Genomic DNA, 24822 nt, shown 5'->3' with positions numbered 1-24822 from the left:
AATGATAAGGCCAGAAGAAAGAAGCTTATTAATGGAAATGGTTTTCCAAGAAGATTGTATCATTTGCTAGTTTAAATGTTATTTTTGGTAGTGATACATAGACAATATATAGTGTGTATAAAAATAACTATCTTGCATCTGTTCTGTAAGTGTCTAATTCCTGTGCCCATCAGTTTATCATAATTATGCTCTAGGAGAATGACTGCATATAATAAATCATTTTGCTTTCTCTTTTTGTTTCTCTGTTACTATAATAGCAATTTCTTTTTTTCTTTAAGGTTTTTTTTTTTATAATTATGAGAGAAAGAAAGAGCACAAGTGGGAGAAGGGCACAGATAGAGGGGGACAGGATCTGAAGCAGGCTCCATGCAGACAGCAGAAATCCCGACATGGGGCTTGAACTCACGAACCATGAGATCATGACTGAGCAAAAGGCAGATGCTTACCTGACTGAGCCATCCAGGCGCCCCCATATAATAGCAAGTTCATCCTGAATTTTAACATATTATCCCCTCATTTCATCATTTCAATGTATCTTTATATGATCTTAAAAGAATTATGCCTTATAATTTCTTAGAATTTTATAATTTTAAACTTATTTTCACATATATTTTTATCTAATGCTAACCTTTTAAAAACCCTTATAAAGTTATCTGAGTTATGCAGATTTGCGAACATGATTAGAGAAGTTGAGTAATTTTCCTAAAGCCCTAATAATTAAATATAATTAGGAATAATTTATTTGCTAAGTTTCTCTGCAGATTTTTCTTAGTTTTTGATTTCTCATGCTTTATTTTTCCAAATACTCATAAGTTGTAAAAATATGATTATACAATTTTTATCAAAATTGGATTTTTCTTTTAAAATATCAAGATTTTAAAGACTTTTTTTTTTTTTTATGTTTATTGAATTTTGAGAGACCAGAGTGTGAGCAGGAAGGAACAGAGAGAGAGGGAGATACAGAATCCAAAGCAGGCTCCAGGCTCTGAGCTGTCAGTACAGAGCCTGACATGGGGCCCAAACCCACGAACTGTGAGATCATGACTTGAGTCGAAGTCAGATGCTCAAGTCAGACTGACTGAGCCACCCAGGCGCCCCTTGAAGACCCCTTTAAATAGCAAGGAGCTACATAATACATACAGCATACTAAAGACCTGTATGGCTATTAAGTATACCCAAATGCAAGCTTTTTGTGGTGTGGGAAGGGAGATTGTATTCTACAGTAATGGAAGGTATTTTTATAAGAAAGAATTTTTTTAATTTTAATTTTTTTATGATTTTGCCTGTGTGAGTTAGGCTCTCTGTTATCATTGGGTACATTTTTAAAAAATATGTCATATTTTATGTTCAATCAGAATTAGTCTTTATTGTGTAAGTGGCTTTAAATGAATTTATCTTGTCATTTGATACCTTTTTCAGTACTTGCAGATTGAAGATTTTTAGTAGATTTCTTCTTAAAATGATATCAGAGAAATGTAAGCTAATTTTTACAACTCAACTTCAGAGTTTAGACTAATTCTTTACTAATAGAAAATAAATTTTTGGTAAATGTATAATATAGAAAGTGGAAAAATCAGGGCGCCTGGGTGGCTTAGTCGGTTAAGCATCCAACTTTGACTTAGATCATGATCTCGCGGTCTGTGAGTTCAAGCCCTACATTGGGCTCTATGCTGACAGCTCAGAGCTTGGAGCCCACTTCAGATTCTGTGTCTCCTTCACTTTCTCTGCTCCTCACCCACTCACACACACTCCTCTCTCTGTCTCTCTCTCTGTCTCTCTCTCTCTCAAAAATATTAATTAAAAAAAAAACCTTTTAAAAATGCAACAAATCCTATAGAAAATTTGAAAGTCTACATAAAAGTGGGAGAAATGTTCTTAAATACAGAGTTTAGTTTCTCTAACTTATTTGCAAAGACATTTGCTGTCATTTTAACTCATAAGTTATGTGACTTAGACTTTAAATATATTTTTCTTTAGCTTCCTTAATTTTTTAAAAAATTTACTAGAAGGTACCCAAATATTGTCCCTTTTTAAATATTAACTAAGATATTTTTCTAATTGGAATTTTCTCTGTATGCAATCTTACAATGATTTGTAGACAGCTTTTTAGTTTGATAGCTGTCATTATAAAGATTTAAATGAATAACAAAACTGCTTCTGCTGTTAATGGGCACAAGGATTTTTTCCCCTGAGTTTATCTGACCTTATTCTTATTTTCTATAAAGACAGTGGAGCAGTAGACACATAGATTCTATTCCCACTTTCCCTTCATTACCTGCATGACCTTTGAGCAAATACTACATATACTCAAGAGTCTAGGTTTCCTCATCTGTTCTGGGGGAGTCACAATGCTTGTTCTGACTACTTCACTGGTTGTCAAAATGAAGAGAGATCACACCTGCAAAAGCAATTCAGTTAGAATAAGTGAGGAAAGAATAAATAGTCCATAAAGTTAGGCTCAAACAGTGGTTCTAGTGTGATTCTGATAATTTACAAATGTATTGTAAACTGATTTATTAAGCAGTAACTTTTTTTTAGATAGTTTTCTTGATTGAGTCCTTACTTTTTCATACCTCAGCATTGTGCTGTCCTCAATTGCTTCTTGGTTGCTTTGAGTGATTCTGCTTATATGCACTACTGTTAGCACCCGATTCATGAAGCATAGAACCAGGTCATGTTTATAACTTTATAATTGGCTAGCTTCATAACTGTCCTATATATTATTTACTGAACATGGTTAAGTTGAGGGGTGTGCTGTTCTGAAATTAGAAACTTTTCTGTTTATAGCCTGCATTTTACTCCAGTTTTTATTCTCTGTCAGCTGCTGTTTGCAAAGTAGACTCATTTATCAAGGGAGAAAGTGAAAAGAAAGGTTAATAAGGTGATCCAATTTCTTATTAAGGAAAATTCCTTGGTTACTAAAATAACCCCATTGCCTTTAACTGCTGCTAAAATTTAATTACAGTTCAAAAAATTTTTAAGGTGCAGTATTTCATTCATGAGAAGGGTTGAAAAATACTTAAAATAATACTTAAAAAGAAGTCACTGTGTTATTTTCACCCAACATGGTCTTGAAAACAATTTGCTTAACAAGCATAGCATGTGTAACATTGTAGAACTATGTAGAACAAAGAAAGTGTGATATAGCAAAATGGATTAACATGTCCCTATTTCAAATCTAAAGGGCACCTTCAAAATTTGAGCTAGTTATTTTGTTCCAGAGCCACTTATCCTTCAGGAATTTAATTCTTAGCATTTAATACTCAAGGCTGAAAAAGGGTGGGGGGAGATTTATTAAAAGCTAAAACTATCTCCTGGACTGAGTGGGAAAGGATAGATTGCTTCTTAAATTCCTGCTGGGAAGACTTTCTAACACACACACACACACACACACACACACACACACACACAAAGGCAGATATACAAGTGGTTTTGAATCCTGTAAATTTTAAGTACATACATTGTTCTATCTTGATAAAGTAGTATTTTTTTTTTTGTTACTGTGGCAAGACTTTAATTTTTACAGAGGTATCAAAAAGAAAAAAAGCCTCAGAGGGTTAAACGTGGAGTTACCACATGACCCAATAACTTCAGTTATAGCTCTGTCTCCAAGAAAATGAAAACAAATGTTCACTCAAAAATGTGTACACAAATGTTCATAGAAGTATTATTTGCCAAAAAGCAGAAAACAAAAGCAGATGTCCATCAGCTGATGAACAGATTAGCAAACGTGGTATGTCATGCAGTGGAATATTATTCAGCAATACAAAGAAACCTGGGCTGGAAGGTTGGGAAGAGGGAGGCGAAAAGTGAGGAGGTCATTTCTTTTTGGGATGATGAAAATACTCTAAAATTAATTATGGTGAAGGTTGTAATATTCTGTGAATATACTAAAAACAGTTGAATTGTACATTTTAAATAACTGTATGGTGAGTCATATCTCAGTAAAGCTGTTACCAAAAGTAAGGGGAGGTGTATCAGCTGCTTCTCTCTCATAGATTCCTCATACGTCTCCTGTTAAATCAGACACTGTTGTGTTACTGCATACATAACAAACTACATACATAACTACAGACATAACAAAATGTTACCTAACTTCTTTCTGTATAATTATGTGGAATCACCAGAGGTGTTTTATAATTTGTTGGCTTTTTACCATTACCAACTCCCTTTGTTTCCTATCTAGGGCCAGACAGCATTTGATGTAGCAGATGAAGATATTTTAGGATATTTGGAAGAGTTGCAAAAGAAGCAAAATCTGGTACGTTTGATGACTGTCTAAAAATTATATTAGTGAGTTCTTCTAATAGCTTTAACTTTCAGACAGTTAAAAAAGTATTTTTGTGATGTTTTATACTTTTTGGCTTAAGCTATTCCTGGCAGTCAAACTAAATGACAGTGAAAAGAGAGTAAAGGAACAGTGGTAGTGTTCAACCTTTTGTATTGCTTACTCCCATTTCTCTTATCTCCCTTTCACAAAATGAGTGCTTCTATAATGTATCTACTCAAGAATAACATGTTTTTGTAATTTCATAACAAAATTTGCTTAGTAGGTGGAGGCTGAAATCTCAGATTTCTAAAATAGCAGGCCCTAAATATGAGAGAAGTTACATACGAAGGAAGCAGATTTTTAAGTAAAATCTCATCAGACATCCTAAGTGGCTAATGGAGCCTGACTTTTTCAGTGATCTAAAAGTTGGAGAGATCTAAAAAAAATCCAACTTTGTCCTTCACTTAGCTTTTTTTAACTATCTAGTCCTTTTTATTCTTTATCCAAGCTCCCTTCCCCCTGCCCCTTTTTTTCAGTTAAAACTTAAATCTTTTGTTTGTTTTGTTTTGGGTTTATTTCATGTTTGGAAAACTACTTGGTTATTATTTTAAATTCTGTATTTTACTCATTAGTACTATTTTAATACTATTCTTATTTTCCTTTGCATAACTTTTATAAAGCTCCATACTGAAAAACGGGAGAAGAAATCTCCGCTAATTGAATCAACAGCTAATATGGACAATAATCAGTCACAGAAGACCTTTAAAAAGTAAGTAAAGTATTAAAGTTACTTTTGTTACTGTCATGAATGAGTTGGCATCATAGCCATAGACATCATTATTAGATTTTGTGGATCTGAGAAAAATTAATGTATTTTGGCCTTTTTTTTTTATAATTATTTGAAAGCTATTTTCCTTTTACAGCAAAGAGACATTGATTATTGAGCCAGAGAAAAATGCATCCCGTATTGAATCTTTGGAACAAGAAAAAGTTGATGATGAAGAAGAAGGAAAGAAAGATGAATCTAGCTGCTCTAGTGAAGAAGATGAGGAAGATGACTCAGAATCAGAAGCTGAAACAGGTAAAATTTGAAGCATAACTGGATTTTCACTGAATTTTGTTGCACTGTAAAGTAAGAAAAGATCGGGCTTTAATTTTGTAACTTCTTTGATTGACTTGCTACTTGTTTGGATACCTGACAAGTCAGTAAATTAATTACCTTTCAGGGAATATTAGAAACTTAAGTATACTTGTGAATTCATTGTCTAATGACCTGGAGGCTCTTACTCGCCTCTGCAGTTTTTTCTGCTGACCTGTATTTTTAGGTTTGAAGAAGGTGAAGATTTCCTTAGGATGGTGCAGATAGGATATAAATGGGTTCCCAGCAATTCACTTATGCTCCTGATACTTTCTAAGGCTCAAAATTCCAAAAAGCTGGTCCTAGTATCATCCCAAATAGTCCCTACACAACAGTAAAGTTTTAGAAAGTTGAGGCTGAATCAAGGCTGAGTCTTGTGGGGTATGGGGAAATTTGCTTTGTTTAGAGAAATTTTGAAGATACAGGAAAGTATATTACAACTACCAAGAATGAATAGCTGTTGACAGTTAGCTATATTTACTTCAATTTTTCTTTTAATAAAATTGAAAAAGTTAACAGTTGTTTTTTTTAACCATGAGTCCTAATCTACTTCCCTTTCCTTTCTTCCCAAAGTCAGTGTCTATCTTGAGTATTTTCTTTTTATCTGCCAGTCTACTTTTACACTCTTAAACATTCAGAAGTAATTACCAGGTGCTTTTATTAAATAATAGTTATTTTCTTATTGTGCATCAGCTAATCATTCAAACCTTCTGACCACCAAGAAATTCTAGTATTGCCATGTTTGAGTTGTATAAACTGGTGTTTTAACCTGTAAATTTATCATTCACAAAATAGTCCATTTCCATTAACTTTTTTGATCAAAGAAAAAATTATTATCAGGACCTAATGGTGGTCATCAGTAAACACAAATTGAAGCCCTAAATTATCTTGGGCTCCCTGTATTTTCTCTAGACACAACAACAGTTTTAGATTATTTTATTTTAACTCCCTCAGCAAAATATTTCCTCTTAAGAAAATGGGAGAAGCTAAAGTTTACTAAATAAATCATGTCAAAGAAGATACTGATTACCCTTTTCCCATTAAAAACAAAATGTTGCAGGGTGCCTGGGTGGTTCAGTTGGTTAAGCAGCTGACTTTGGCTCAGGTCATAATCTTCTGGAACCCAGTCTGTGGGTTCCAGCCCTGCTTCAGGCTTTGTGCTGACAGTTCAGAGCCTGGAGCCTGCTTTGAATCCTGTGCCTCCCTCTCTCTCTCTGCCCTGCCTCTGCTCGTTCTCTGTCTCTGCCCCTCCCTCCCTCTCTCTTTCTCTCTCTCAGAAATACACATTTTATTTTATTTTTTTTTAGGTATTCAAATTTTTTTTTTTTACTTTTTAATTTTTTTTTTTACAAAGAGTTTATTGTCAAGTAGGTTTCCATATAACACCCAGTGCTCATCCCCACAAGTGTCCTCCTCCATGCCCATCCCCCCTCCCCCCCACATCCATCAGTCCTCAGTTTTTGTCAGCATTCAAGAGTCTCTCATGGTTTGCCTCTCCCCCTTTCTCCCACTATTTCCCCCCTTCTTCTCCCCCATTGTCCTCCGTTAAGTTCCTCCTAATCCTCCTGTACGTGCAAACATAGGATATTTGTCCTTCTCTGCCTGACTTATTTCACTCAGCATAACACCCCCAAGGTCCATCCATGTTGCTACACATGGCCAGATTTCATTTTTTCTCATTGCCATGTAGTATTCCATGGTATAGATAAACCACATCTTCTTGATCTATTCGTCCGTTGATGGACACTTAGACTCTTTCCATGTTTTGGCTATTGTTGAGAGTGCTGCTATGAACATTGGGGTACATGTGCTCCTATGCCTCAGCAAGAAATAAACATTTAAAAAAAAAGCGTTCCTAGGGGCGCCTGGGTGGCTTAGTCGGTTACGCGTCCGACTTTCGCTTAGGTCATTATCTCGCGGTTCGTGGGTTCCAGCCCCACGTCGGGCTCTGGGCTGACTGCCAGCTCAGAGCCTGGAGCCTGTTTCAGTCTGTGACTCCCTCTCTCACTGACCCTCCCCTGCTCACACTGTCTCTCTCTCTCTCTCCTAGAAATAAATAAAACATAAAAAAAAAAAAATTAAAAAAAAAAAAAGTGTTGCTAAACAGATAAAGGCCAGCTTTGTTGCCAGTTTGCCAGTGGGTTTTATTTATTTATTTATTTATTTTTTTATTTTTTTATTTTTTAAATATTTTTTTATTTATTTCTAGGAGAGAGAGAGAGAGAGACAGCGTGAGCAGGGGAGGGTCAGAGAGAGAGGGAGTCACAGACTGAAACAGGCTCCAGGCTCTGAGCTGGCAGTCAGCCCAGAGCCCGACGCAGGGCTCGAACCCATAAACTGCGAGATCATGACCTAAGTGAAAGTCGGACGCTCAACCGACTAAGCCACCCAGGCGCCCCTATTTGTTTATTTTTAATGTTTGTTTCTTTTTGAGAGACAGACAGAATGCAAACAGGGCGGAGGCAGAGAGGGAGAGATACAGAATCTGAAGAAGGCTCCAAGCTGTCAGCACAGAGACCGATGCAGGGCTCAAAATCATGAACCATGAAATCATGACCTGGGCTCAAGTTGGATGTTTAACCAACTGAGCCACCCAGGTGCTCCATTGTGTGTTTTAAATTCCTTTATTTTTTTTAAGCTTACTAATCCTACAAGTAAATTGTTTTTTGGTAATACACAAAGAATTTTTTAGTTCTATAAATGGCTAGATTCTAGTCGTCAGGGATGTAATTTTTAATTTATTGCTGTCATATTGCTGGTCAGGTGAGTCAGCATATCTTTCACCTTGATGAAAGTCTGAGTAAAATTGGAAACTAAAGCAACAACAGGTAGTCACTGAATATTATATTTCATTTTTATGAGCTGCTAATTAAAATGTTTCTAATTATAAAAGTAAATTATATGAGAATGGGCATGCACAGTGTTTAAGAACACGGCTGATTCATGAGTGTAATTGTATTTGTGGTTAATTTATTTAATTTTAGATTTCTCCATAAAAACAGGATAATAATACCTACCTTATATGGATACCATATAACAGTGCTTCATAATAAAAAGCTAACTGCATAATACTTTTATAAAATTCAACTCTACTAGTTTAAATACAATCAATATAAATGCTTACCTAATACCATTTCAGTTGAATTTGTGCTGTTTCCTTTGTTCATTTTATGAAAACTAGAAGATGAAATATCACGGATATTTAAATTGACTCAGATATTTCACAATTAAAAATTTTTTTTAATGTTTAGTTTTGAGAGACAGAGACAGAGCATGAGTAGGGAAGGGGCAGAGAAGGAGGCACAGAATCTGAAGCAGGCTCCAGGCTCTGAGCACAGAGCCTGATGCGGGACTTGAACCCAAGGACTCTGAGACCATGACCTGAGCTGAAGTCGGAGGCTTAACCAACTGAACTACCCAAACGCCCCGGATATTTCACAAGTTTTAAAGTTATTTTTATACAGTTCATCTACCCCCTTTGAGACATCCTTTGGCCCCCAGTGTAGTAAAATTCATCATTACAAAACTAACTATGTATACATATGCACAAGAAAGCTAGAACTAGCATGCAGATCTTTTAAATAATGTGTGAGGTCTTTTACTACTTACATAATAGAATTCAAAGGTCCAAGCATCTCACGGAAATTTCTAAGATTTTGTTATCTAATATGTTTGTAATTGGCTCCTTCTGTACAATTTAATGTTCCACGTTGGGCCTTGGGGAACTATTTAAAACAAATAACTTTAGATTTAGGCCAGTCTTGCCATTAACAAGCAAGTCTGACCTCTTTTGGTTGAAGTTTTCTTTCTTATAAAGTAAGAATTGGACCAGATGATCGGGAGAGTTCTTTAAACCGTACTATTTTATAACTATAAATAGTACTAATTGCCATCAAATTGCATTGTATTCTTCATTTGGAGGTTAAGCATACCAGTCACTCTCTGCTCAGTTTCTCACTGAACTAACTTTAAATGTTCCTCTGAAGTATTGTACTATGATAATTTTGTTCTTCCTGTTGCTAGTGGTTGGTTGTGCCAGGAAAATTTGACTCTTTCTCAAGAAGTAATCCATGTAAATGCTGTATGGTTTGCTCTGTCTCACTCTCTTAATATCAACAAGGTTTTATCATACTTTATTTGGCAAGCTTCAAAAAACAGCTCTTTCCCTGTAGAGCTACAGCTTGATTTGACAATTTCTAAACCATTTCTTTTTCTACTTTTTTGTAAGGTTATTTCCTTGGACAACTATTTGATGTAAAATAACTATTTTGCTGAATTTTCTTTCATAAATTATTTACCAAATTTGTTTTTTAGGAGTGATTTTTTTTCCCCTCATAAGTCAGCTGAAAATAGGAACTCAACCAAAAGTTTAATTTCCTTCCAAATGATTTATAAATTTGAGAGGTAGTTGAGGGAATGAGGAGGGAAGCATATTTTTGCTTTCAGTTTTTTTTCTCTAGAACTTGATGTTTTTATTCTTCAGTGAAATCAAATTATAGGACTTTAATAATATTAATAGTGTTAAGTTGGAAGGTGGACAATTGAGGTTTATTTCATTATTATTCTTAAACCAAGCCTAACTGTTTACATACATGCATATACATTTTAACTTTCATGTGTAGATTTCACTAATCATAAAGCAAAAATTTTTTTTAATGTTTTCTTTATTTCTGAGAGAGAGAGGGAGGGAGGGAGGGAGGCAGGGAGACAGCGTGAGCAGGGGAGGGTCAGAGAGAGAGGGAGATACAGAATCCAAAACAGACTCCAGGCTCTGAGCTAGCTCTCAGCACAGAGCCCAATGAGGGGCTCAAACCCGTGAACCATGAGATCATGATCTGAGCCGAAGTCGGACACTCAACCGACTGAGCCACCAAGGCACCCCTCATAAAGCAAAATTTTAAACCGAGAGAAAAAAGGAGAAAAAAAATCACTGAATTTTATCTTGTTTATTATTTATTCTTCCTAGTAGACTGTAAGTTCTATGTAGTTAAGGTATTTTGTTTTTTCATCAACTGATATATCTCCAGTACCAAGGACAGTAACTTAAGGACCCAGTATCTAGCACTTGAAATATGGAAACATTTAACAAATACTTTGTTGAGTTACTCTCCATTTAGGTGGAATGTTGGATGATGGTCTAATAGATGATGCATAATTTGTACTTAACTATGCTGAACAGGCTTAGTTTCTGTTGAATAAAGAGGTATTGTTTAGCAACGAGGATAAAGTTTATTAGACTGAGTTTAACTCATTCAGTTTATTCAAAAAGCTAAGATTATAATAATTTTTAAATATGTCACTTTGGCCTTGTCCTTTGATTTAGTTTGAGATATTATGCTTTTCACTCTATTAACCTCTCGTGGATATTTTCTAAGTCACAAATAGAATTGTATGAGTCAGTGCAAATCAGAACTATTTGGTGGAAGTTTATACTTGCCCTAAAGATAAGAATATTTTAATATTGTCTACTTATAAAGTATAACAGCATACAATAATGATAACAAGGTAGAAAATTATTTTCGAAAACTGACCTAAAGGAGGAAGAGAGGTATAATGAAAATGAGTATCTCTTAGGGTTTTAAAGTGTGTATTATACTTCTTCCCAAAAGTATAGAATACCACAAATTCTCCCCCATTTTGAAACTAAAGAAATACTGTAAAACTCGATAAATGATCTTTGACAGTTTGAAAAGTAAACCTTTCTGGCCCATTTAGTAATTACTGCTAATTTACAGATTTAAAGTTATAGGTAAATTTTTCAAATACAGTCTGAATTTTTTCTAGCATCAGATTGATTTTCATTAAATTTTCAAAAATCTTTTTCTAAGTGATTCATTGTTAATTGGAGATTGTCTCAATACATTGTGAAAAGAGATTTAATCTTAATTCAACTGTATTCTCATTTAGGTTTAGACTTTTTAGGGGTGAGAAGGCATGCTCTTTGTGACATTTAAGTATAGTATTTGACAGGAATATAAGCTGATTATTGGCAAAAAGCAGTTTTTAAATTTCCTGAAATAAAGAGGAACTATGAGTTTTAAATAAGCAATGTAAATTGTAGATTTATTAGAAAAAATTGCATAGCTCTTGCAATCTTTTTACTTATACTATATTCATGCATTCAACTTTTAAATATCATTTCTTTTATATTTTTATAGTGGTAGAAGTACAAAAGTCAGATTCTGTTTTTGCTTTTTATTCTTAGAAGCTTTGTTGTATGTTATCATGTTCTATTATTTATATCAGCGTACGTATTGAGTCATTTCTAGGAACTCCTTGAAAAAATTCACTTGTTTAAAGGAATAAAAATGGTAAAACACTTGAATTAACAAAACCTTAAGCAAAAGTGAATATAAAATACTGTTTATCTGGACATTGAAATAGTCCATACCAACTCTTGACTCCATGTTTTTTTGTGTGTTTTTGTAACAGATAAGACAAAACCAATGGCTTCTGTAAGTAATGCCAATACTTCTAGTACACAGGCAGCTCCTGTAGCTGTTACAACACCTGTGTCATCTGGCCAGGCCACGCCTACATCACCTATTAAAAAGGTAAGCCAAAATTGTGTTTGCTAAGAATACTTGTATTCTGTTTAAGTACTAAAGCATTAAGACAGTTCTTAAATTTGTTTAGTTTATTCCAAAAATAAATTTTAGAACAAGAATGTAGTTTTCTTTCTTGACTGAGATTTTCTTTGAACCATATTATATTCTTTTTTTCATTTGTACTGAACTTTTGAGAAACATGGGTCTTATATCCTTTATCCCTGTTTATAAATAAAGGCACATTTTGATAATTCACATGTGTATGAGTTAAGCACAAAAAGTACTACCACAGTCAGTGACAGAACTAGAATCTAGATTTTCCTTTTTGTTTAGTTTTGTTTTTATTTAAATGCAGTTAGTTAACCTTCAGTGCAGTATTGGTTTCAGGTATAGAACCCAGTGATGCAGCACTTCCATACAACACCAGTGCACATACCAACTAGTGTCCTCCTTAATGCCCATCACCCATTTAGCCAAACCCCCCCTACCTACCTCCCCTCCAGCAACCCGTAGTTGTTCTTTGTGAGAGTCTCTTATGGTTTGCTTCTCTATTTTTATCTTATTTTTCCTTACCTCCTTCGCCTTGTTCATCTGTTGGGTTTCCTTTTTTTTTTTTTTTTTTTTTTTATGTTTTTTCATTTTTTTTTTAGAGAGGTGGGGTGAGACAGAGCATAAGCAGGGGAGGGACAGAGAGGGACACAATCTGAAGCAGGCTCCAGGCTGTCAGCACAGAGCCCAATGTGGGACTCGAACTCATGAGCCTCCAGATCATGACCTGAGCCAAGTCAGACACTCAATCAACTGAGCCACCCAGGTGCCCCTCATCTGTTGTATTTCTTACATGGAATCTAGATTTTCTAACTGTACAAAGCCCTAGATATGCAAGTATGGTATGCCATTAAGAGCATGATCTCTGATGTCAAACGAAGCAGAGATCCAAGCCTGAACTCCCCCTCCCCTCCCTTACTAATCATAAGGACCTTAAGCAAGTCACTATCTTCCTTATCTGTGAGGGAAAGAAAGACAAAACAAAAACAGTAAACAAAAAGAGTAAGTTAGCATTATAAGTGTTGGTTGAGAGAGAGCCTGGCTGGTGACTAAGTACTCCCATACTGTTACTTTCATTTCTTCCTCTTCTCCTTTATTCTGTTCTCCACTTGGTCTCTGACCTTTTGCTGCTTTTTCTCCACTAGTTTGTTGATACTTCCAACTAGTTTGTTGATATTTTTAAAGATTTTGCTTTTCACTACTACTCTAGTAGAAAGTAGTAGTAGAACCTGTATTTCATTTAACCCAAATTAAAGATTACAGGTTTGGTTTGGTTTTGGTTTTTTACTACTGCTCTCTTTTTAAAGGTTTCTCCCCACCAGCCCTTACTTACCTTTAATGAACACAGTCACTTCCCTTTCTGTCTACACACACACACACACACACACACACACACACACACCTTTGTGGAAACATTTAAGAATTGAGTGCAATCAATATAACACTTTACCCCTAAATACTTGAGTATGTATCTCCTAAATACAAAAGCATTATCTTTCATTCCCATACTAAAATGATATTATTTAAGATATTTAACTTTAATGTGATACTCTTATCTGTGTTCATTTAGCTACAAACCATAGTGAAGATTTATTCACTTGTCTTCCTACTAATGTTTTCTGGTCCAAACAAGAGTCCAGTGAAGGATTGCACATTGTGTTTAACTGTCATGTTAAACATGACATGCTTTTGGACTTCTTATTTTGTTGCTTATCTGACATTTGGTTTGGGTGGGTTTGAGGACTGATTTTAAATCCCCGTAGTGTTTCTGTTATGTTGTCAGTATTGCTAATCTTTGGATTTGGCTCCAGGTGGTTAAAATGTGAATCCTTTAGAATAATAAACTAGAGAAAATCCATACTGCTAGTAATAATCCTCTTCTAAAACTCTTCCTAAAGAAAGTAGCAATGTGGGTTCATAGTAGTAAAAACGTATGGATTTCACTGGTACAGTTTGAATATCAGGAAACTATATGAATGATTTATCTTACCTTCTGTATTCCAGAACTGAGGGCTTCTTGAATTTAGGTAGAACCAATGTTCATATGATCGTAATTATATATGCTTAAAAATGAAATTCTCCAGGGGCAATCTGTCTGCAGAATTTTTAAGATGATTATCATGGTATAACTGGAGCCACCATGGGCTGCTTTAACTAAATTTTATTTAATTCTAGAGCCCTTCTATACTTCTTCAGTGATTACCAAACTTTAGTTCTTTTGCTTTATTATCTGTTAAAACTATAGGATTATCAAAAGTTCACAAGAAGCTCAATCCCCCTGAAATATCTGGCCAAGAAAAACTGGCTCTCATTCTTTTGCGTATTTAGCTAAGCAGTCTCTTTCCTGCTGTAGTTAAACAATTAGAATAGACTCCTTTTGATCAATTATATACTTCTCAAGCATAGCCCCAAATTTAATGACTTCATTGATCTTCATAACTGTTAGATTAGTGGGCCAGTAACTTCTTTGCTATAAAAATCCTTATTCAGAATTACTTATGATTCTGTAATTGATCTCATAACAACTGTTTTCTATGATTTCCATATTTAGAAACTCCACTTTATTCTCAGTTTCAAGCATCAAGAACTTTGAAGATTATATTGTTACAGTCTTAAAACCTTAGGGGTTTGTAGCCAAATTTTATTCAAATCAACAAAGTTGTGGTATACAAAAAGTTTGAAGTATTATTTTTTTAAATGTTTTATTTATTTCTGAGAGAGAGAGAGACAGTGTGAGCAGGGGAGGGTCAGAGAGAGAGAGAGAGATACAGAATCTGAAGCAGATTCCAGGCTCTGAGCTGGCTGTCAGCACAAAGCCTGACATAGGGCTCGAACGCACGAACCAAACCGTGAGATCATGACCTGAGCTGAAGTCAGACGCTTAACCGACTGAGCCACCCAGGCGCCCCTGAAGTATTATTTTAATGGATAGAGCTATCTTATTTATTTTGTATGACTTTTTAAAGCCTGTTATTTTGTTCAGTGATACTTTGTAATGTTAATTTAGCATTTTAATGTTTTCGAAGTTAGTTTCAAGAATTTTCCTGTAACTTAGAGACCTAGCAGATGAATTTCCTTAGATGAATTGTTAATCTGTAAATGCATCTTAAAAGATTTTGCAGTTAAGAATTCTACCCACTCACTACTCTGCTTTTGATACTTAGACAAAGGTATGCTAAGTTTCTCCACTGTTGCATAAACTATGTATAAATACACACTTATACACTTATGGTAAGGAATAGATCACAAAACAGAAAGCTCTAAAGCAATATTAAATATCACTTATATTCTCTAATAACTCAGGGTGGCAGCTATAGAGAAATATAGATACAGTCAACTTTAAATGATTTTCCCTTAAGTTCTTAACTTTTCAGCTAAAATTAAAGAACAGTTTCTTTAGCAGTATCTGTAGCAGTATGATCAGGTTTATGATTTGTGGAAATGTTTTCTATAATACCATAAGTTTGGTTTTTTGATTTAAAATTTTAACAGGGGTGCCTGGCTGGCTCAGTTGGGAGAGCATGTGACTCTTGGTCTTGGGTTCATGAATTCAAACCCTACAATAGATGTAGAGATTATTTTTAAAAAAATAAGTAATCTTTAAAATAAATTGTTTAATATTTTTATTTAATTTTGAGAGAGTCTGAGTGCTGGAGAGACACATAGGGAAGAGGACAGGATCCAAAGCAGGCTTGGCACTGATAGCAGCAAGCCCAAGCTGGGCCCAAACCTATAAACTTGTGAGATTATGACCTGAGCCATAGTAGCTAAGCTACTGAAGCGCCCCTAATCTTTAAAATTTTAACAGTAAGTTTATATACCTCTCTTTTGTCAAATATTTTTGGTTGGGGCTCCTGGGTGGTTCAGTCTGTTAAGCATCCAACTCGATTTCTGCACAGGTTGTAATCTCATGGTTCATGAGTTTGAGCCCTGCTTTGGGCTCCACGCTAAGTATGGAGCCTATTTGAGATTCTCTCTCTCCCTCTCCCTCGCCTTCTCCCTCTCCCTCTCTTTCTCCCTCCCTCCCCCTCCCCTCTCTGTCTTCCCCTCCCCATCCCTCCCTCTCTCCCTCTCTCTCTGTCTTCCCCACCCCCTCCCCATCCCTCCCTCTCTCCCTCTCTCTCTGTCTTCCCCACCCCCTCCCCATCCCTCCCTGTCTCCCTCTCCATGCTTGCGCACGCATGTGCTCTCTCTCAAAATAAATAAAACAAAAAACTTAAAAAATATTGTTTGGGATCTCAGAAAAAGGTTACCTACTTTGCTGTATGCACATAAATTCCGATAGGTAAACTGCATTTACTTTACTGGATGGTAAAAATTCAGAATTTTCTTGGAATTAAATGCTTTGGTTAACTGAATCTAATTATTAAGTATAATTAATAAAAAACTGTGTACTGTGGTATATTGAACTATGCCAGTAAAAGTGTACAAATACAGAATCATGGTTTAAAAATGGAAGAGACGATATTTGATTTGAGGTAATAAAATTAGAATATTTGAGATAGATCTTGAATGAGTAAGTATTTCAACAAACAGAGTTTGTACAATTTGTTGAGAGGAAAAGAAGAGAAACAATGTAGGGGCGCCTGGGTGGCTTAGTTGGTTAAGCATCTGACTTTCGCTTAGGTCATGATCTCGCGGTTCGTGGGTTTGGGCCCCGCGTCGGGCTCTGTGCTGACTGCCAGCTCAGAGCCTGGAGCCTGTTTCAGTCTGTGACTCCCTCTCTCTCTGACCCTCCCCTGCTCATGCTATCATGTTATCTCTCTCTCTCTCCTAGAAATAAATAAAACTTAAAAAAAAAAAAAGAAGAAGAGAAACAATGTAAACAAAGTAGGGGTAATGTAGAATCTTTTGCAGGAAAAATAAGTTGTGTAGTATGATTGATTTATAGATTATATATACAAAGTAAAACAGGAAATGTAAAGCCAAATTGTGGAATGTCTTCATTTCTGTGGTAACATTTCTATAGTTTGATGGATAGTAGAGAACCATAGAAGATGTTTAAACAAGGCCAAGAGAGAACTATTCTTTATAGAATATTATTTTGGTAGCAGTGTACAGGTGTATTTGAAGGTGAGAGACTAATTGAGAGAAGATGTATTAGAAAGTCATTGAAGGTTGCCCAAGATGATAAAAAAATAAACTAGAGAAGTGGCAGTGGTCTTATGAAGGAGAGGAGTTTCGGAGACTTGGCACCTAATTTATAAGTGGAGGCAGATGACAAAGAAGTCAAACGTGGCTATGAAGTTTCAAACATAGGGACTTGAAGAAATGTATTGGTGCTACTAACAGAAATAGGAAACTGAGGGAGAGACAGGTTGGAATAAAAGGTGTTTAATTTTAAACATGTTGAGTTTCAGGTTCCAGATATAGTTCTAGATGATCCATTCCCCAGGTCATTAGAAATTCAGGACTGGGAGTTTAGGAATCAGACTCAAGTAGAGGTAACAAATTTGAGAAGAAAGTAGAAAGGTAAGGGGCGCCTGGGTGGCTTAGTCGGGTAAGTGTCCGACTTTCACTTAGGTCATGATCTCGTGGTTCGTGGGTTCGAGCCCCGCGTCGGGCTCTGTGCTGACTGCCAGCTCAGAGCCTGGAGCCTGTTTCAGAGTCTGACTCCCTCTCTCTCTGACCCTCCCCTGCTCACGCTGTCTGTCTCTCTCTCTCCTAGAAAAAAAAAAAAAAGAAAGTAGAAAGGTAAGATGGGAGATCTGAGAACAGACTCTTGAAATGCTTATGTTGTGGGACTGTGCTAACAAAAACAACAAGGCCAAGAAGGAGGGGTGGTCAGAAGAGTAAGAAAGTCAGAACAGTGTCCTGTTACAAAAGCCAAAAGAAGAGTTTTAGACAGTAGGTATAGTTGAATATTTCAGAGATAATTCATTTATAGACCAAGTAAAATTGCAAGGTACTTTTAAACACATAAACCAATAAATCCAAATTCACAGTAGGCAGAATGGAAGTAGATCAGTCATTGCAGTGCAAGAAATGTCCATTTTAAAATTGATAATACTGCTTCATTTTTCTTAACTGTAAAATAGCAATAATAATAGTATTTCACTTGGTGGTTGTTAAGGATTAAGTGAGATAACCCATGTGAAGCACTTAGCTTAGGGTTTGGCAAGAGTAAACATCTGTTATAAATGTTAGCTTCTCAAATAGCATTCAGTAAATGTTATGTTCTCTGACTACTTTATCATGGAGGAGTAACTTTGTTTCCAGTTTGGGAGAGGTTTCAGGGAAGGGATTAGCAAACCATGGTCGGTGGGCCAAAGCTGGCCTATTACCTGATTTTGTACAAGTTAGAATGGTTTTGATATTTTTAAAATTTATTTTGAAAGACTGCACAGGCAGAGGAGGGGCAGACAGAGAGTGGGGGAGGGAGAGAAAAAAATCCCAAGCAGGATCCATGCTGTCAGTGCAGAGTTGTATACGGGGCTCAAACTCAGGAACTGTGAGACCATGACGTGAGCCGAAATCAAGACTTGGCTACTTAATCAACTGAACCCTCAGGCACCCCTGGTTTTAATATTTTCAAACAGTTGGAGGGGAAAGTTGAGTGTTTTGTAACACAAATTCAAATTTCAAGTTTTGAATTTCAAAATTCAAGTTTTATTAGAAACACAGCCACATTTATTCTTTTATGTATTAGCTGTGGCTACTTTCGTACAACAGTGTGGATGAATAGTTACAACAGTGACTCTGGTCTGCAAAGCCTAAAATTCACAATCTGGTCTTTTACAGAAAAGTTTGCCAATACCTATTCTTGGATACTCCCTATGAGTTTAGATGCAGAAATCAATAACTGGTCATCTTAGTGTCTGTATTATTGTAGAAAATGTTACAGAGGTTCCTGGACTTTCTCAGTCAGTGGAATCCTTAATGTTTTATTAATTATTTTCACAGTGCCATTTGGCCAAAAGTAATACCTCTTTGTTTCATTTATTAAGTAGTTAAGTGCAAGTAAGTTAACGGTGGCAATTTGTGTAGTGTCCAACAGATGTCAGTGTACTTTCTCTCACAACTTTGAAATACACCGCAGCACCCTTGTGATTTTATTCTGGCACCCCTGGAATGCTTTCACTGTACTGTATATCATGAGTCTATTTATGACTCTATTGATAGGAATTATACTGAAAGTACCAGAGATATCTTACCATTAATAGTTTTGTCTATAGTAGCCCTCTGACATCCTGGGTGCTTTAACAAGCAAGCTAATTATTTCAAAATTTGGCAATAAATATGGAAGAAAGTGGTTTTTTTAACTACCCATATCCTATGCTTATAGCAACTAGATAGTTGCTGTATTCACCCATCTGTTCTTAACTGTGGTTAAATATTTAAACAGTGAAGTTGATGAAATGAACTAGTTAAAAGATAACAAATGTCTCATTTTTAGAGCTGTTGGAAGCCTGAAAACAAGTATTTGTACAAAAGAATAGTTTTTAGTTGAAATGTTAAAATTAATATTTGGTGGTAAAATCAAAAAGTAAGTTTAAGGCTATGATATTAAAACTATACTGAATTAAATTAAGTGGAAGATATGTCATTTATTACTTTTTGTTGATTATTCTGGATTAATTTTTTTAACCCAAGTATATAAATGAGTAAAAATAAAATACAAATGAGTAGTCTGTTCATTCATATAGTATATTTGTCCCTTGTGCCTTTAATTGCTTTAGAAATTTTTTTTATTAGATTATTTCAGATTCTCTTATGCTAAAATTAGAATTTGTTCCCAGTTTCTTTTAAGATTGGATCATTACCCAGTTATTGGGTTTTGAGAAAAAAGTATGTTTTATTTATAACTTCCTTTTTTTATTTTATGCTTTCAATCTTTATCTCTTTACCTGTCTTATTTTATTTTTATTTATTTATTTATTTATTTTTTACATTACCTGTCTTATTTTAATTGGCTTTAGTATGATTTCATTGCTCCTATCATGCCTGTGGTGGAATCAGTAGATCCTGCATCATGGAGGCAGGGCTTGCGCAAAACTGGCATTGTTCTTGTGCCCAATAAGGGTGAAAAATCCATGGTGAGGCATTCCTATGTGCGAGGATTTACATGAGGTTACAATATAACAAGTTTAATACGAATATTGGTTCCAGAGATGCATGGTTTTAAAGTCCTTATGGTGTGCTTATTTCTGTTCTCTGTATTTGCATTATAATTTTTCTGTGTGATATAAAGTGTGGAGTGTGTTTTCTTAAATCTAACTTTTGGGAAGGTAGTTCTATTTTTTTTTTTCCAGTTTTAGATGTTTCCATTTTTTACTAAGACATTAACCTACTTAGTAAAAGTGTTTCTCCTGAAACTATTAACTATAATTTTAGACATATTATCTGTAAATTTGTTATTTCCAGCTTAAGGATTGATCAATCTTGATAATTATTTTTTCTTTTCCTTAAAAATAAAATAACAGTTTCCAACCTCAGCTACAAAAATTTCTCCCAAAGAAGAAGAGAGAAAAGACGAGTCTCCTGCATCTTGGAGGTTAGGACTTAGAAAGACTGGCAGTTATGGAGCACTTGCAGAAATCACAGCATCTAAAGAGGCTCAGAAAGAAAAAGACACTGCAGGTGTTATACGTTCAGCTTCAAGTCCCAGACTTTCCTCTTCTTTGGATAATAAAGAAAAGGTAACCAGTTTCATCATCTAGTTTCTGTTAAAACTTTAATCGTTTGTTTTCTGGGAACATGAAATCTGATAGATTTTCTACTCTGTGTCATTATTAAATCTGTGTATCAACTTAGTTCACCTGACTTAATGGATTTTACATGATAATACAAATATACTTGGCTTAAACAAATGTCAATATGGAATTACAGGCATACCTCAGAGATATTGTAGGTTTCACTCCACACCACTGCAATAAAGCAAATCAAATGAATTTTTTGTTTCCTACTGTCTATAAAAAATATATTTATGTAGGTCGTCTGAGTAGCTCAGTTAGTTAAGCGTCCAACTCTTGATTTTGGCTTAGGTTATGATCTCATAGTTGTGAGTTGAGCCCCACATCAGGCTCCATGCTGTGTGTAGAGCCTGCATATGATTCTCTCTAGGCTCTCCCTGTCTCATATATTTTTTCTTTTATATTTTTATTTTGTTATTTATACTCTTAATTTTATCTATACTTTATACTCTAATTTTATATGTATTTTATACTGTAGTCTTGTAAGTATGCAGTAGCGTTGTATCTAAAGAAAATGTACATACGTTAATTTAAAAATATATATATGCTAACCATAATCTGAGCTTTCAGCAAGTTGTAATCACTGATCACAGATCACCATAACATATGTAATAATAATGAAAAAGCTTGAAATATTGTGGGAATCACAAAAATGTGACATAGAGACACAGAGTGAGCAAATGCTGTTGTAGAATGGCTTAGATACACTTGCTTGATGCAGGGTTGCAACAAATTTCAAATTGTAAAAACCACAATGTCTGTTAAGTGCAATAAAATGAAATATGCTTCTGTAAGTTTTGGGAAAATCAGATTTGCTCAAAAAATAAATTATGAAGCTATACTCAATGAAACAAATGCTTTATCCTCCTAGACAGTTTATAGTAAAATGTATTGAAGGCTGTTTATCCTAGAATTTATTTATTCTATAATGTAATTATGTTCAGGTTGCATTTATCTAGCATCTGCAATTTTTTATCTGCCTTTTCATTTGATACATCAAGTGAAATTAGTTTTAATTAGTTTAATTTTAATCACTGTATTTGAAGGATAGTATTAAATTACATCAAATAGAATGTACACAGTTTATGCAGTGATATTTTATGTTGCTGCGTTATTTTCTATGTTTTCAGCATTTGTACTTTTTTTTTAATATAGTTTCCTTCCTCTATTTAAAGTGTTTGTTTCTTTGTATCTGAAATTCAGAAATGCAATTTCTCATCAAGTAATTTTAAAGTTAAATTTTGTATAAATTGATTGCCTAATTATTTTCCAAGTACTTGATGCCAGTATAGTGGGAATGTATTAGATGCCCTTGCTACATGCCCTTTCAACTGGATTTGGATAAATATAGTTTTAAGTATTTTTTGTTCTGAATATTTTAGTTTTATATCAAAGTAGTGAATAACTTATATAGCATAAATAATTGAGACATCAGTTAACCATGTTCGAAACCTTATTTCTCTGGGCAAAAAAGAATATTTTACTATATTGTACTGCATTACCTTATTTAATCTGTTGTAGAAATTTAGAGAAAGTCATTAAAATTTGGAGGAATTGTTTTCCTTATTAAAATATTGTCTCATTCTAGATTAAAGGAGAAAGAAAAGAAAATCGGTTAGAACAGCTTGTTCTTTGGCACTTAAAGTATTTAACTATAAGTAGACATCAATTTTAGAGTATAGGTAGGAACTGTGGAAATACTATAACATAAACTGTGATGGCTGTATGATTGTAATTGTATAATTGTACATTGTTGAATACTCTTGTTTAGTACTTTTAGCAGTTCCTTTAATCATCACACAGATTTCTTTTTTACTCATTTCTTTTTCCTATTGTGTAGGAGAAAGATAGTAAAGGAACTAGGCTTGCATATGTTGCACCTACAATACCAAGACGACTAGCCAGTACATCTGACATTGAAGAGAAAGAAAACAGGTGGATTTATTATTATTTGCTTTACGTTTTTCCTATGAAAATAAACGTATCTTTATTACGTAGCATGAGAGTTAAAACATGAGCATTGTTGTAACTGTATGGGATATATGGATTGTGGGAAGAACATCAAATAGAAGGTCCTGAAGAGATGCAGACTTGTGTGTTCATGAAATGGCAAAATCAAAACAAAACATTGTAGTTGGGACAGTGGTGGCAGATGAGGTCACAAACTACTACAGGCTATCCAAACAGTTGAAACCTACAGAAAAGGAGAAAAAGCTCTTAGTTTTTCAGCATTAAAAAGCATTAGTCAGCATTTTGGTTTCTTTCTTCCTATTTTTCAGCACATAGGGTACGAGAACTTTTAAATATAGTTGTAGTCATGTTATAACATCCAGTTTTGTGTCTTGACTTTTTTTTTCAACTCACATCTCCTATGTAATCTTAAGTGTTCATACATTTTTTCAGTAAGCGTTGTTTTTCATCACTGCATTGTGTTCTATAGAGTAAATCTGTTGACGTTTAAGTAACTATTTCCCCTCCCCAAATACAGACATTTAAATTGTCTAATACTATATGATCATAAGTAAAACTTTTGTAAACATCTTAATTTTCCCTTCTGTAATTAGGATTACACCTTAGGGATAGAATCTTAGAACTGGAATTACTTTCACTTTTTAATATTCCGAAGTATTTTCCCAAGGGATTTACTCGTTTCTTCTTCTACTAATGTTTATTAATATACAGCTTTCTGTTCTAAATCCTATTTTAAAATTCTATATCAGAATTTGAAAGATACTCTTTTCACAGGGACTCTTCAAGTTTGCGAACAAGTAGCTCCTATACAAGAAGAAAATGGGAAGATGATCTCAAAAAGAATAGCTCAGTTAATGAAGGAACTGCTTACCATAAAAGGTAGTACAATCCTAAGTAACTTCATGTATTCTTTTATAAAAATATGAGGCAGTTTGTTTGGAGCCCTCCATTTAATATCATTAAGAAAATATGTGCTTTTGTTGTTTAAGTAAAACATCATTTAAAAGTCCAGAATATATATTTAGAGATGGATGAAAATTTGCTTCTACTCATGTATATATATTCCATATAATTAGATTAGATATGTTAGGAAGCATCTTTTAGATTGTAGAGTATTTAAAAGGAACTCCTTATATAGTTGACTAGAGAAGTTGAAATAGATCAGTGTCTTAATTGATCTGGTCATTATTTAATGACCTGGAAGTTTCCACTTTTCTCAGAATCAGAGATACGGTAATTAGTCTTGAATTGAAATGTTGATAATGTTATATTGGAGAGGAGTCGAAAAATACCTATAAATATTTTCTCTGCTAAAAGCAGCCAAAAAGAAGAGTAAACAATGAGCAAGTATAATATAGGCATGGGTCATTCCTAAGGCTGTGACTCATTACTAAAATACTTTTCTTCAAAAAGGTCAATCTTAACTTACCTTGAGTGAAACCAGACCTAAGTGTTTTTCTCACACCCAGCCTGGCATAACCATATGGTCTGTTAATAGTTCCAGAAATGTAAAATACCAGAACAGATCATGTTTAAGTCCTGTTCAGGGAGGTGGGAGGCAGTAAAGTGATACACTACCAAATTAGTGAAATCATCTAGACTCTAGCAAGTTGTAGATGCAACTCTTGGTGCTGGAGCCGGTGGTGTATTTAGGAACACAATTTTTTAGATTTTTCCTAGCCTTGTGAATCTGTGTAATGTATAGACATTAACTGTAGAACACACATACAAACACATCCTATATAGATATGACTCTTTCCTTCAGTTGCTCCTTTGGTAGAAGACAAGATGATTTGATTAGTTCTAGTGTTCCAAGCACCACATCAACACCAACAGTTACCTCTGCAGCTGGGCTTCAGAAAAGCCTGCTTTCCAGCACAAGCACTACTACAAAGATTACAACGGGTTCTTCCTCAACAGGCACACAAAGCAGGTGAGTCACAGATAAATTTTGTGTTCAGGCCTACTGTGTGCTTATGTATGTGCATGCATTTTTGTTTAGAAGATTGTGGGGCTCTGGATTTTTTCATTTATCTTTTAAATTATTTACAAGCAAAAAATTGGTTCCAAAAAGAGGCGATTATGCATGTCTGGGGGGGAAAAGTAAGTTCTTGAATTATTAACTTTCCTTGAATCAGGCTGCTTAAAATGTAA

At 34.7% G+C, this 24822-nt stretch overlaps 1 protein-coding gene across 5 annotated transcripts in view; it reads left to right on the top strand.

Annotated features, from left to right (window-relative positions):
* Positions 1–24822, top strand: part of PPP1R12A (protein phosphatase 1 regulatory subunit 12A) — a 160345-nt gene that overhangs the window by 90082 nt on the left and 45441 nt on the right. For 4 of the 5 annotated variants that reach the window (XM_039235549.1, XM_039235547.1, XM_039235551.1 and 1 more), the window contains 8 exons: positions 4187–4261; positions 4951–5039; positions 5194–5351; positions 11841–11962; positions 20428–20643; positions 22538–22632; positions 23443–23547; positions 24434–24601. In XM_039235549.1, the coding sequence (XP_039091480.1) occupies positions 4187–4261; positions 4951–5039; positions 5194–5351; positions 11841–11962; positions 20428–20643; positions 22538–22632; positions 23443–23547; positions 24434–24601 (1028 nt within the window). The remainder of the gene's footprint in view (positions 1–4186; positions 4262–4950; positions 5040–5193; positions 5352–11840; positions 11963–20427; positions 20644–22537; positions 22633–23442; positions 23548–24433; positions 24602–24822) is intronic. The other variant, XM_039235548.1, reaches the window with a different exon arrangement.

Source organism: Hyaena hyaena, unplaced genomic scaffold, assembly GCF_003009895.1.
Source record: "Hyaena hyaena isolate Hyena2069 unplaced genomic scaffold, ASM300989v1 scaffold_99, whole genome shotgun sequence".
Classification (NCBI taxonomy): domain Eukaryota; kingdom Metazoa; phylum Chordata; class Mammalia; order Carnivora; family Hyaenidae; genus Hyaena; species Hyaena hyaena.
Note: the sequence above shows the minus strand (reverse complement) of the source record. Positions and strands in the feature narration are given on the sequence as shown.